Source organism: Rhea americana, unplaced genomic scaffold (assembly GCF_003343005.1).
Source record: "Rhea americana isolate MKP2758 unplaced genomic scaffold, rheAme1 scaffold_145, whole genome shotgun sequence".
Taxonomy (NCBI): domain Eukaryota; kingdom Metazoa; phylum Chordata; class Aves; order Rheiformes; family Rheidae; genus Rhea; species Rhea americana.
The window spans coordinates 2,306,472-2,321,346 of NW_028185539.1; the positions used below are offsets into that span (position 1 = coordinate 2,306,472).

Here is a 14,875-nt window from a genome sequence, read left to right on the forward strand (position 1 = left end):
TGACCCTGCTTTGCCTTTGAATTTTCAGTCTCAGGAAATGAAGTTCTGAGAGTCGAMTTTAAAGAAGTTGTCTCCCCTTAAAAAAAGGGGGTGGAGGGGGAGGGTTGGAGAAGGAGTAGTAAGAGGAGTGCTGTGTTCTGGTGAGACCACATGTATTCTCCTGGATTTCAAATGCAGTTTAGTTTTCCATACCTCTATACTAAAAATTCTTAAATACATTTAAAGTATAAAAAAAAGGAGTTGAAAACAACATCTATCTGCCTCTYTTACACACAAGTGAGTAAGCACCACGTGTAATGATATAAGTGTACCGGCTTACAAAGAAACCTGGACTTTATATCTTTATTTCCCCATCTTTTTGTAGCTGTGAACTTACTCCAAAATGCACTGCTCGCAGGGCTTTGGGATGGTTACTAGAGATTAGCTAATTATAAGTAAATCTGAATCTTTTCAAATGTTGCATTTGTGTTTAATCTGATAAAAGTAATTGTCTGATGGGAATAATGCATCCAGTACATCTTACCTGTTCATTTTTCCCCAGACTGCTTAAGTATCCAGCTGAGGATACATGCATTTGCACTTAATCTTTTCATAAGGCCATGCTCATTAGAAGGCTTTTCTGTCTTTGATGGAAATAAGGTAGAAGCAGTGACCTGTTACTATGATCCGTCTGCTTATGAATGATTAAAACACATTAAAAGTTTAAATTTGATAAATCTTGTATTTGTTCTTGTTGAGCAATCCAGTGAACCTTTTATTATCTCYTGATTACCAAACTCCCAGTGCCATCCTGTTTTTAATAACTATTCCCTATCAAAACCATTTGCCTACCAGTGCACAGCCACCATTTTGTCGGTCCATACCAGCAAAAGTGTGATTAGGACAGAGAAAGCAAACTTTTTTCTGGGTATGATATTAGGCTTAAAAAATGAGATAATTTATTCAAATATATTTTGCTTCCACAGATACTAAACCCACCTATATCAGACTTTTTGTCATAGTCCAGAGGCAGAATAGTCTTTAATTTCTTGTATTTAGTATAGTCTCCTATGTAATCTTGTTTTTAGTTTGTCCATGTGTTAATGCATCTGTTTGAGAAGAAGCAGTTTCATTCACAAGAGTCATTAAAATCRTGATAGCTGGATATGACATTTTCCATCAATAACTTTGGAATAATAATAATAAAATCCTTTCATACATGTCCATGGAGAAGAAATAGAAATTGTGTGTTGAAATGTGTGGATTTGACCACACAGGGCATCATTGTGTTATAACCAAGTTTTGCCATTAAAAGTCTGAAGATCGTGCTCCTGGCACATTAAGATGAAAAGCAGAGTGTGAAAGCATGAGAAGTTTTCTTTTGCTGTTGTTGAAGGTTAATTTAGATTTAAAGAAGAAACTTTGCCAGTTCGTCATCTGTCTTTTAGACTTTGGCTTATACTTGGCGTTATCTCAGCCAGCTCTGGAATCTCTCGCTTGAGTGTATAAGCTCTGAATATTGGGCCTTTATTGGTTCCAGCTTGACTCAGAATTAATTTTGATTAATTCTGGCTCCTGTCTTAGCAAAGCRGGGGTGGTTAAAATAATTGCAAAAAAAAAAAAAAAGGAGAAAGTTGGCTAATAGTAGTATTCAGGTATTCTGTATCACTAGTATTTCACTTTTTTACCTTTTTTTAAATCTTACTGTATGTCAAGCAAATATGTTTATGTTGCAGTGCTGGCGCTGGAAGAACAGGTACATTCATAGCACTCAGCAATATTCTGGAACGAGTAAAAGCTGAAGGGCTCTTAGATGTATTTCAAGCTGTGAAGAGCTTAAGACTGCAAAGACCACATATGGTGCAAACACTGGTATGATATTTAACAATAAGAATCTTTGTCAAAGGATGTGTGTTTGTAAATATTCTTGGKGGAGGAGAACAAAGTTGCTTTTTGCAGGTTGAAATAAATTATGTATGCTGGCTCTGTATGTATACAGTATTAGCAGAAATCTGTATTTTTACTTTGAGGTACAGTCTCTAAAAATACAACTTGACTAAACATTCTGTGGTTTTCAGGAACGGGTGATGGTTTAAAAAAAAATCTGAGTTTTGCTGATGACAAAGATATGAAGTGTAAATGCCTTTTAGGTTATATATCAGTTGTTTTCTCTTACGTTAAAAATGTCTAAGCTTAAATTGGCTTCCAGTTTATCACTGAAAGGGAAAACTGTTTTTGGCTTGTTTAAAGTCATCTACAAATACGTGAAGCTTGGTGCAGACACTTTTCCTTATTGAATAAACATCAGAGTTTCTTGGAGACATACCTTTTTGGACAGCATGTAAAAATGCTCTTATTTAGTCTGATAGCATCCATTCGGCAGTTAGAARCTTCTTTAGAAACAGTTACCTCAAAACACTTTTTTCAGATAGGTTTTTTTTTTCAATGTATGGATAGGGGAAAAAGGGGATTATCTACAGCCACACCGAGACGGGGATGAAATATGTATCTTTTGGGGTTCTGGCTCTGTGATTTAATAATGCTAATTATAGGTGTAATTGCAACAGATATTCCCCACTGAGTCTGYGGAAAGTCTAGGGAAAGGCTTCTGATAGACTCTGCTTTCCAGCATGAGCAGATTCAGATGCTGCTTTCAGTTATTATCAGCATCGTTAYGGGTTTTGTAGGCCAGCAAATCCTGTACGAGACGAGGCACGTTGGCATGTCTGGAAGTGCCTTCTCTAGGACGCGGAGCTCTACTAGCCAGCTGGCCAGTGTAGGAAGTGGGTAAAAATAACGCACGCAGACGGCATTTACAAGCGGAGCTCAATTTCAGAAATTAAAATACAGGTTGATGCTGGGCAGCCCGGTGAGTCTATCAGCCAGTGATGGGGAGGAGAGAGGGTCGTGCTCAATGGATGAGCCAACAAGCCTGGGAGGTCACCCCCCATCGTCACCTTCTGAGCGTTGCAGCAGAAGCGGTAGCCCTCAGTTGGACAGCTGGGCTCCCCGGGCAGTGTGTAGGAAGTTACCTGTTTTGGAGAAATGGGTAACAGCCAGATACAGCAAGCAGTTTATTAATCTAAACAAACCGGTTTGAGAATTAATTTGCATTTTAAGAGCCATTTCCTAGAAAGCTTAAACAAAGCTTTTYAACTGAAACCAAGAGCCAGCCTTTATTTGACAAGAGAGGGAGGCAGCATTGCTTTTATATTTAACCCCCCAAAAAAAACCCAAACAAAAACCCGAGAGATTAGGCTTCAGCTACTTCTACTCATAAAGGGGAGACTCACGGCTCTGGAGAGAAGGCCCAGCTGGCAGGTTGGTGGATCTTCCAGGGTCRGGATGTTACCATTCCCATCCTGGAAAGTTCACTGCCTGTGAGACAGAGAGAGAGGTCTTTGACGTCACGTGTGCCACGGGTCAGATAAAACCTTTAACTCTGCTGGTGCAACCCGTGTTGAAGTCCTCGGCTCTCCTGYCTTTGGTTCAAACCTTTCTGCAAGGACAGGGCCAGGAACGAGCCAGTAGAGAGAGGAGCATGCAGTCATCTTTGGTGCAGTGATGAGAAATGAGGAAATTTGGATCGATTGGAGGGTCAGTTGGATCAGTAGTTGTTCCAAGCTTGTAATGGTCCAAATTGGAACATGTATTTACCGCTTGGATTTTTCTGCAGTGTAATCGTACTACGCAACCAAAGTACATTTTGATATCTTCTTATTGTCTTTCAGGAACAGTATGAATTCTGCTACAGAGTGGTACAAGATTTCATCGACATATTTTCTGATTATGCTAATTTCAAATGAAAATTCCTGCCTTATTTTTTAAGTTGTCTGTATAAATAGGTGTATATTCTGTTAATTTATTTTTTGTCATTCTTATTGTTGACTTTTACTGTAAATAGGACTTTGTGTTTGCTCTAAAAGTTGCATTTGCTGTATAAAGTTTTCTTAAATATCTTTAAAAGCAAACTATAACGTTCATATACAGTATATCATTCTAAGATATTATAGGAATTTTTATTCTAAATAACAGTAAATTAATTCTTGAAGTTTTATTTCTTTGCATTTTTCCCCTTAGAAATATTTATCAATAATGTTATTTCCCAGTTCTTGAAACTTTACATAGCTGATTTACATTTCATACTAGAAAAGTGAATTTTGTTATGTATGTTTTAGCTAAATGTGTTCTGGCCATAAACTGTTTTTTCATTGAAGTCAATGGCAAATGAAAACAGTCTTTATTTGGGGGCACATTCTGATAACCTGCTCATGCTTATTTGTAACTTATTCCACAAATATTCTCGTTGAAGGTCAAGAGACTGTTCACCAAGTGAAGTGCTATGAATGACAGAGGTCTCAGAATATGGCTCTTCATGTGTAATAATGTACAGCCCAACTGAAAAATATAAATGCTTTCAAAATCTGTTTTAAAGAGCAGCCAGGTTGATGGTGGTTCTGTTTTGAGTCTTACTACYAAAAAGATATAATCAGTATAAATACAGATTTGAATTGTTTCATTTAATACAGTTTACAAAGTCCATTTATTTTGTTCTTTCCTAAATATTACACCAGCTTAAATCAATTTAGAGGTACAATAATGTGAGTTTACCGCTATTTTGAGAATATTTTGCATATCAGAAGAGTATATTTTGCTGCACCTGAACTTGTCTACTTCAAGAGGCTTTATAGCCACTATCAAAAATGGMTAAAAAGCTTCTATATACATGTGCATAGTTTCCCCATTCTTTGAGAAAAAGAGAAAGAGAATAAGGTGAAGATAGTGTCACTTTTGATTGTAATCAACAGAATAATTAGCAGTATTTGCTGAAATTTTGAGAAATACTTTACTAACTGTATAACGCTAGCAGTAAACATTGCAGCAAAAAGCTCTTTTAAAATGTGTATTCTTAAAATAAGCTCCCCATATAACTGTCAAGAAAGGAGTACTTCCTTTATCTGAAAGAGGTATATGACTGTGTATATAKATATATTTTTACTGAAAGTACTACTGATAATCTAATTGGTAGAACAAATTTTAAAAATCTTTATCATAGCCCTGAACAGGATTTGCTGGGGGTTGGAAAATCCAAAAAATCACAGGGGATCTGAATGTTGAAAAATTTTTTTAAAATATATCTTTTCYGCTCTTTAAAATGCCTATATGCATTGATGAGCACAAAGTATGAGAATATAGACTTTAATTACGTAACTAATATGCAATAGTTCTGTCCTGTCCAATTGGTTGGGTTTTTTCAATGCAAACATAAAAGCCTTATTTAAAATAAGCAACCTACACTAGTCACTTCGCTGTTGTTATTGCACTATTTTATCCCACGACCATTTTTCCTCTCTCATACTAAATAGCATTATACTTGGTAGCAATGCAGAGGGAAAGGAAGGGGTTCATACTTTTCCTCCGATTTCAAACTGAACGGAAAAGGTGCAGTTCAGAAATTTCTAAGCACACTGTTCTGAACGCTGCCGTTTACTGCTTGTCTTCCCAGTGATGCACTTCTGTATTTATTTGTACAGTAAATTATGCACTTAAAGAGGATCGTTTAAAGACTAAACGTTTGTTAGGAGTTGCTGGTAGAAGCTACACTCACAATGCAGAAAACATTGACTGAAGAATGCTAAGTAAGCTTGTATTACTACTGCACGCTAAATTTTTAAAAAGGCAACAAATAAACTCAGTTTGGAAACCAGTGTGGTGGGGGTTGGCGATCGTTTGTAGAACAGGGAGAATTAGAGGTGTTTGTAACAACAGAAAATAATGTAAAGAAACTTCCAACGTTTTCCAAGGAAGTATATTTTATAGTCCCAATAAATCACAAAGTCAGGGTTTTCCCAACCGTTTGGCCTACATTTAAAAAATAATTTACGTCTGCCGGACAGCCTTTCGGGTCTGCGTTTCAGGGATTTTCAATAAAAGCTTATATTAAGAGTTGCCTCGTCCAGCAAAGCTCCTCAGCTCCGTGGCAATGCCGTGTGATGCCAGCTGYGATCCGTGACCCCCGGCCGCATGACCTGCAGCGGGACACCACGCGCGCCCCGGTTTTTCCGCAGGGGACCCACGGGAAGGGCTCAGGCAGCAACGTGTAATTAAACAAGGTGTAGAAAAGAGGTGAGCGGAAACATCAAATACTAAGTGGGTACTCTGATTTTAGTCGCTAACCATTTTAAAATAACGAAGAGGAGATGGAAATACCTAGAATTTATTTCAGAATTCATAAATGTAGCTGTGTGGTGACTTTTAAAATAATTTAAATGCTTGTTTTCCACTTCCTTTTTTAGTTAATGGGCTGTTGTACCTAACTGCAGCAGCCTGATAACTGAGGAGCTATATCTGGGTAAAGTTATATGAATTTTCTTTTAARTTTTCCCATGTTGCATGGAATTGCTTTAAAATGCCAAACAGTGATTAGAAATTGTACCTTCTGATCAGAGTGTGGTTTTGGTCACTATGTGACTTGACTGTCTGTTCTCATGTGTTAAGATAGGTTCCAGTTCACCGAAGCATTTAAGCGCTTGCTTCATGACATCTCTATGCCGCAAAATATTTAAGTACCCTAGATTCTTTGTTCCTGAAGCAATCCCTTAAGTGCTTTGCGGAGTTGGGCCTTAATGAAGAATGCATTCTGTAATTACCGGTGTTTTTTAGAGTATTTTTATGTATCAGTTTTTTAAACTTTTAAAATGAGCCTGACCACCTGTGTTCAATATTTTGAATGTTTTCATTTCCCTAACATCATGTTCAATGTAAAGTTTTGAAACTTTTCTGTATAACCAAATTGTATTTAATTTGTCAAATCTTTATAATATATGTATGTATTATACAGTTTCAGCTATTACTGATATTTTCTTTTATTACATTTATAATTTGATCCTGCTGTGCTTTTAACGCCAGTGAATGTTGCTGCATTATTTGTATATGCAAATTGCAAGATCTAATACATTCTGATGCAAGAACAAAGCTTTGTTTTATTCTCAAACTCTATTTAATTTTCTTTAAATCTTTTTATTTCATTCCCGTACTGTGTGTTCATTTAAATCAAATATTCTAAAGGAGSTGAAATCCATTATCTAGATAAATAATTTTTCGGTACTTATATTCTGCAGTTATTTCAGAAACGATATTCTGATTCGTGTCGTAACTGAAGTATTGTGCGAGAGGATAGAGGGACCCCACTTACAGGACTCAGAGCCTCTCCGTTCTTTGGTCTGCAGGTTTGATAGTATCGCGATACGCTATGGTACTACATCAGCAAAAATCAGTAGCTTAAATTTTAACTATGTACCAAGAAAAATCAGGATGGCCTGCTCTTTTAACAGGTGTCCGGGGATACCCGTGTACACCGGGAATAACTATGCTGAAAGCGATTACTACCCGAACGTGAAGCCAGTATCGCTGAGCTTAGAGGAAAAAAAAATCGATTGGAAGGACTTTTAGTTTGTACGTGTCCCTCCGGTGCACTGAACGTTAACCTGTTCGAGCATTTTCCTTTGTAACCATGCTACTTTGTAATAGAAATTGAACAACCCAGAAATAATTGTAGCGACSTTTGCCAAGAATAGCTGTACCAATGTGCTGCTCTCAAAAAGTTGCGAGCATCGCGTACATCTCAAAGAGATGTSTCTGCTTTCTGGAAAAGACGTATTTACTGAGCAAGAATGTGCCTGMTGGTTTTTAAATACAGGGACGCACCGCACTGCAAGAGCCTTGAGGAAATGAGCGATAAWATGATTTGTGTGACTGAATCGTGTGTGCTCCAAGCGTGTACCGAGGTGCACAGCTTGTGAGCCCAGAGTCGGCGTTGGGTGGGAACAGACAGATACCTTTGTGTGGTGTCACAAAATAGAAGACACTCAAAAATATTAATCTGTTGTTGTTGCCTAATTAATCATTGGTTAGTAGTAATTATTGATTAATAATCAAAATTACCAATTACTACAGATCTGCATAATTGCTAGTGTAGTGACATTCGTCTGGAAACACCRTAAGAGCACTTTAAATTTTTCAAGTTAGATAACGAGGATTACAAGCCATAAGACAAAGAATGATCTTTTTAGTGCATTCATCTTAATGTGCTTCTACTTGTTCTATTTCTATACTAAAGATGAACAATAAAAAGTACCTTTGCTACCCATACAGCCAGTCATAGCTAATGCTTCTGTTAACACCAAATCTAAGGCTGCAGAACAGACTTGGGATCGCTTGGTCCTCATCTCTTTAAAGTAGCTAACATGCTGCTGTTCAAGCAAGTGCTGCATGGATAATGAAGTTTTCTTTTCATACTTGATTCTCACGTCCAGGAAGAAGGGATTTCAGCGGGAAGGCGACAACATAATTAAGATTCAAATAGTGGAAATGTTTTTCTCACAACAGTTACCTTCTGCTCCCTAAAAAAGTTCCATTTTAATGAAAGATCTGGAGAAATCAGTTAAGAAACAGAAATAACCTAGGACTCTACTGGCATACAGAAATAATACAGTTATACAGAAAACATAAAAACTAACTTTTGCAATCCTGTTTATGTATTTAACTTTAAATTTGACAGCTAATTTGGTCATTATGTGTTTTACAGCTTGTGATGCTGAAGACAGTTGCATTTTTAGAAACTGGGCTTTCAGAAAGAACAAGTCTTAATTGTAAATTGCCCCCAAATATTTATTTTAATCAGCTATTTAAATAATGCAGAGTAAGCAAGATTGAAGGTGAGKTTTTTTTCTTTATAGGGCACGTATGTCAAATCTAAGCTAAGCTTGCCTAATAATGGAAGCTGTTCAATGCATCTGAGAATTCTTYAAGCAAATTAACTGCACTGTGCATTTTTTTTCAGCTTATGTATCAAAGGATTATGTTGTAATTTAGGTATTATTTTAATAACAGCTTTCATCTGAAGATTTTTGTACGTATCTGTGCTACTTTGCACGGAGTGTAAGAGTTAGCAATCAAATTATCAGGTAGMGAGTTTTCCAAAGTGCTTTTCATAAATTGTCGGTTTTTCTTTCAACTGCTTCCACTGAACTAATGATTGCTCATTGTTTCCGTGAATGTAACACTCAAAGTACTGACAAGCATTGAACAGAAACTGAACAAATGAAGATCTTACTGCTACTTCAYGCTGCATAGACAGGTATTCACAAAGAGGAGCAATACTAGATCACTCTTGAAGAGCTTGAAAAAGAATTTAGCSTAATTGCAGTGGTATCAGATTATGAAGGTCAGTTTGTGCTTTTGGTTGCATTGGTCTTCCGTTAGGAAACGGTGAGTGGCATAGACTGTGGCCCAGTTCTACATTTCAGCATAACAGACAGCGAGCAGCTTACGGCCGTCCGGCCTGCTGACGGTCTGTGCAAAAGATGATTATGTTCCTGCCTTCTTGGAAACGCTAGCATGATCTTAGTCTCTCTGATTTCTAAAAAATATTTTGAATTACTTCTTTTCAAAATTGTATGCAAATATTTTCTAGTTAACTTTTTAATGGTAACTACGTGGCAGCCTATGGATCGAATACAAGCATTTCTAAGGGAGCAGCAACATGGATTTGCTTTCCTTCCTTTGTTAGCTGGAATACTGCATACTTCATTAAAGGCTGCTGGGGTTTTGCAGACCAGTAAGCAGTCTATGTGAACAGAGCTCTGTGCAGTCTTACTCCGTTCACAATAAACAAGTGTACAAATCATTAACTCTTACGCAAATGGCAGATCAGAAGAACTGAATGGACTGTGCAAAATGCCTCCTCTTGTCACTTTGAAAATTAGAAACTGATCTGTTGTAATGGCAAAATTTCCTGGAGTAAGAATTTTGTTCCTAAACTGGAGGATTTTCACTGCTTCTGTATCTAGAGTTGTCAATGATGTATTTTTGGTGAGAGTACATTCGTGTTGTTATCTGATCAGTATGCTCATGTGTTATCTGGTTAGTTCTGCAACTTCATAATATGTACATCTCTTATACAGACATAGAAATTATAAGTTCCCAGTCCTGAAAAAGAGACTGCAAGGCATTCATTTACATTTAAAAAATTTGATAGATTTTCTCATGACATTGTATAGTTTGCTTTCCAATCATCTTTTGTGGATTAGAAGGCTTTATGTGAAAGCAGCCTATTAGAAAGTTAGTTTTCAAGATAAACTTTGATTTAGTGAAAGCCAGAAGTTTTGCTTTAAAATAATTGTTAGTTCTTTATATCCTATGAAGAAGCTTGATCTTTCAGTTTGTTTCCCTAGATAGTTTGTTACATTCTATACTTTTATCATTTAAAAGAAAGAGACATGGATTATTTCAAAGCATTTATTAAATTTTAATTTAATACAAAGCATTTTGTAAAACATATCCACTTTKTTCATAAACTTATGCAGATTCCTGCCACATGGGAATAAATTGTCAAAATYGGGTTCTATACTATGGATGCAAGCATTCAGCAATCTTAGGTGCAATAATGTGTCAGTATAATAGGGCACCCAAGGGAGTCTATTCCAAAACAAATTTGAAATTTATTATAAAATAATTACTGGACTTTGACACGGATTGAACAGCCTGAAACATATTTTTCAGAGGACTAAAAGTTCATAAAATCAAACTGAGAACTGGCATATGATGATAGTGCAACTGTATTTATGCTAACTGCATCTACGTGAGCACTTTTTTGTTACGAGTTGGTAGTTTAATCATCATGTAGCAAGTGTAATTCTGTCAGAACATTTTTAGTTTTGATTATACTAGAAGCAAACTTACCCTAATGGTGCTGTGTGTGTGTGTGTGTGTGTGTCTGTTCATTTTCTCTGCTGTCATCTGGATCCCTTGGCCAAATTGCAAATACAGATTGGCCACGCTGACAGAGAGTTAGCATTTTCAAAGGTCATTCAGTTCTCTAAAATGGGGGCTCATCAGTGGCAATGCTCTTTCATCAGTATTGAAGCTGCTGCCTGACTCTGTGCCTGATTAATACTTGTGTCCCTTATCAAATCCTAATCTGGGAAAGGCTTTAACTGCGCTTGTGCTTTAGACCTGTAGTTAACTAACAGTACAAATCTGTGTGCTTGCAAACCACTTGCTTAAAAACTAGAACAAATGATCTCATGAAAAAAAGATCTTCAAATGAGAAGTTAAGCTACTAATTTCTCTTTTTAATTAAAAAATTTTTTTTAGTTGTACTCTTGGCACAATCTTTAGCCCAAGTATGCTTCGACGATAAGAGGCCTTATTTTACTGTGCCACAGTTTTCCACTGATAAGCCCTGAAAGAGCTCAGATTCCCACTGCTGGATCTCAGTGAAGTTATCTACTCACAATTACCTTTTGATTGACCAAGTTAAAAATAATAATAATTAAAAAAAAAAGTAAGTGTCAGATTCAAGGACTGACTTAAAACGTAAAACTATTTTTCAACACACCTTTGAAAGTTGACAGTTTTACTTCATATTGTATCCAAATGTATTTACTGGCTTGTACTCCTAATAAATTAAATGTTCACAGATACAAAGTACCCTAACAGAAAATTTAAATCATGAAGAAAATGTCATTTCTTCCCCTCTTATCTATCTATTTTTGCAAGTACTGGTATATCCATTATTTAAGAGACTACCATTGCTCTTGAAGAAAGATTTAAGACCACACTCAAAACCTTTATAATTTGCATTTTCTTGCAGGTATTGAGTGTGTTTGCAGACATTTATCACAAGGGATCTGATAGGATTTTGAGTGGTAAGTGCACTAATACACCACTCTATGATCATGCCTAAATAYAAAATTATTGACATACAGTAAAATACTGTTTTTTCCTAAAAAAAAGAAAAAATCACCAAAGCCCTTGTTAATGTGCCTATTCAATGACAGTAGCAAAACTGCACTTCTGCTGTCCAGCCTAATTCAATTCGATGTACTAGTAGAGACCGGAGTGACTTATGCTTTGAGAGAGTTTTCCTGGTATAACCAGTTTACTTTAGGTACATAGTAGTTCAAGAATAACTATCCTTATAAATACACTCAAGATGCCTTGATATCTGTCTATTGATAACAATTCCCTTGTTATAGTTCTGATTCTTCTGAAAGTTTTACACTTAAATATGATTGTCCAGTAGCACAATGCTATTATGGCAAATTTTAAAGTATGATAATTTAATGATTTAATATTCCAAATTAAAACCACACCAAAGCTTATAAAATGGATTTCAGAGTAATTTAATTCAAAAAAAAAAAATCTTAACATTTAAAAAGCTGCTTGTACCTAACTGTATCACATCTAAAAGTCCCTAAAGTCATTATACAACATAAAAAAGCAGATGAGACAAACTAGATGATTAAATAAAAAAGTAGTAATATCAAAAGAAGTACTGCTTTGTCAAAGATCTGAGTATTAAAATTTTATYCCCCTGAAGCACAAAATATTGGATGACCTTGTAGAGGGCCTTTCTCGCTTTGTATCTGTTTCTCCACACATGTACACACATAACTTTGTTAACTTGGAGTTAAGGTCACCAGATTCCATATCTCACTACTACATACTTATTAAAGAAAAAAAAAAGTCAGACATTCTGTTTGTCTGTTTTCTGTACTCTAACCTGTCTTATTTTCCCTCTGATTCCCATCCCTGCCCTGATCTGGCAACAGCCAGAGGTTAATTTGGCTTAGATTTCTGTGGAACCACTGCCTGAAAATGAGGCTCCAGGCAGCTGAGCAAACCCATGCAAAAAGAATGGTGTTGCTCCTTGTTTCCCCTCGATACTGGCCTACCAGGGAGGGGAGGACTGTTCAGTCAGCAGAGCCTTCTTGAACATACTGGCAAATCCCTCTCTTCTCTGCTTATTTAAGCACTCTTTCCTAAAACTGTTTGATACAGGTGAAAACACCAGCACCTCTAATCTCTTCTATGGAATCAAGGATTTTCCATGACTCCTTTAGGCATCAGGAAGAATCTGCAAACAGATAGCAAACACATTGCTTGCTTTTAAAACTCAGTCTCATGCATCATATACAGCAGACTGGAGAATAAAATGAAATGTTTCGGGCCCATATTCTGTAGCCCCAGACCACTGATACATATGTTCAAACTAGAGAAAGAACTGAATATAATGTATAAAAATATATAGCCTTAGCACAGTCTTAGTTGTCTTGTGCATTTTCTGCACAAATAACTTTTAAAGGTTACTTTTTTCGTTATCTTATGCCTGCTGGAATGGGCTAAAGTTAAGCAGCCTTCCAATCTGGAAAAAACTTTTCTGATCTGAGTCCATATCCAAAGGGCTTAGAAATAATTTCCTCTCCTCRGCTATTTTCAAAATAGGGCCTTCTCTCATTTTTAATACCAGGAGGTTGATCTCGCCCGTGGGGATTCACTTTTAAATTTGTACAAACATATGCCAAAAGACTTTATAACTTGCTGCAGCAAGATCCTAGATTTCACACAAATTACATAAAAAATACTTTACAACGTTATGTATTTAAATTACACCATTAATAAGGAAACTGCCATAGGAGTGTTGACACTTWTTAAAGGCACAGGTTAGTCCTTGCATCATGGCATTATGTCAGCCTCTTAGAAACTAAGTAAAAAAACCTCATACTTGTTCATATAGAGATATTGACACATACACAAATACATATTTATCTAGAAAACAGAAGTACTAAAATGGATGCTTTCAATAATCAAACTAAACCATTATCCAAAAATGTTTGTCTTAATTTATTCATATGGTAGGCATAAAGAATTGCTGTAAAACTCCACTTATTTTGCAAGTATGGATCTGTATTAGAAGACATACTAACTCACRCGTATCGTGATCTGTGACTTCTGTGTGTTCACTCAAGCTGTGTATAGGCTTGCTTGTATTGCAGAGCCTGTTTATCTAGGGATAAAATGCTTAGTTTGCATTTCCTGTGTTACTGACAAATRCCAGAGAGGACCGGATAGGCTTTACCTTACACAGAAAATGGTAATCCGGAAGTTAGGACACAGTGCAAAAATAACSTAAACGAAAATCTTGCACGTTCACAAGAGGGAGCAAATATCAGAATGATTCAAGATTAGCAGCATACAGAGTAGTGACATAAAAAGCTGGGGAAACGCAGCCTGCGTCTGTTTGGACTCTCAAATCCAGCTCCCAGCAACCAATTCCAGGTGGCGGGTGGAGAGCAGGAACCAGTTCTGTTACAAAAGCGACCATTTAGCTGATTACAGACGGTCTAGACTAATGCGATTACGTTATGTTTCACTGCTTTCTCCTTCCCCTCCTTGCTGGCTGTTTTCTCCTCTTTAAACCCCCTTATTTTTATGACTAAAAAAATGTTTTTAATCTCAGTTACCTAAAGGCTGGCGTGGAAAGCAGACTTAAGTGCCTAAACCAGTCTAAGAAGAAGCTGCGCGGGTTACACTGAAGCGACGCAACCCGCTCCCGCCCTCTCCTGCTGACGCGGCGAGCTCTCCCCAGGCTCGAGCAGGCCTCGCAGAGCCCTGTCCAGCCTCTCCCGCTCGATCCGAGAGGCGCTGAGGAACCCCAAGCCCGCCGGGAGGGGCGCGGAAGGCGGAAGCCGCGGGGCCCGGGCAGCGCCTCACGGGCGGCGGCGGCGGCGCTGCGTCCGTTTGAAATCAAACCGGCGCCGCGCTCTGGATTGGCTGGGCCGCGCTTTGACGTCATCGCCCTTCTGCCAATCGCGGCCTCCCGCGCGCCTTTTCGAAAGTCGTGCGCGAGCTTTCGGCGGTGCTTTTTATTCTTCCGCCACGCTAGCGTGGCTGGGGGTTAAAAGAGTGCGGCCGGCGAGCGCTGCCCGCCCTAGGCGGCCGAGCCCCCTGCGTGCTGCCGGCCATGCCCGCTGCCGGCAGGTGAGGGCGGGCGGGCAGCGGGGGCGGTTTCGAGCCGGTGGGCGAGGCCGCCGCGCCGCGGGTGGGCGCA

The 14,875-nt window shown here is 37.9% G+C and overlaps 2 protein-coding genes across 2 annotated transcripts in view; both read left to right on the forward strand.

The window, feature by feature from the left end:
- PTPRE (protein tyrosine phosphatase receptor type E) overlaps positions 1-3,879 on the forward strand; it is a 30,223-nt gene extending 26,344 nt beyond the window's left edge. The window contains exons 18-19 of the mRNA XM_085299117.1: positions 1,716-1,851; positions 3,711-3,879. Of these exons, the coding sequence (XP_085155243.1) occupies positions 1,716-1,851; positions 3,711-3,785 (211 nt within the window). The 3' untranslated portion in view covers positions 3,786-3,879. The remainder of the gene's footprint in view (positions 1-1,715; positions 1,852-3,710) is intronic.
- Positions 3,880-14,683: 10,804 nt separating this feature from the next.
- The window catches only part of MKI67 (marker of proliferation Ki-67), a 24,470-nt gene continuing 24,278 nt past the window's right edge, over positions 14,684-14,875 (forward strand). The window contains exon 1 of the mRNA XM_085299125.1: positions 14,684-14,805. The gene's annotated coding sequence lies outside the window, so the exon portion shown is untranslated. The remainder of the gene's footprint in view (positions 14,806-14,875) is intronic.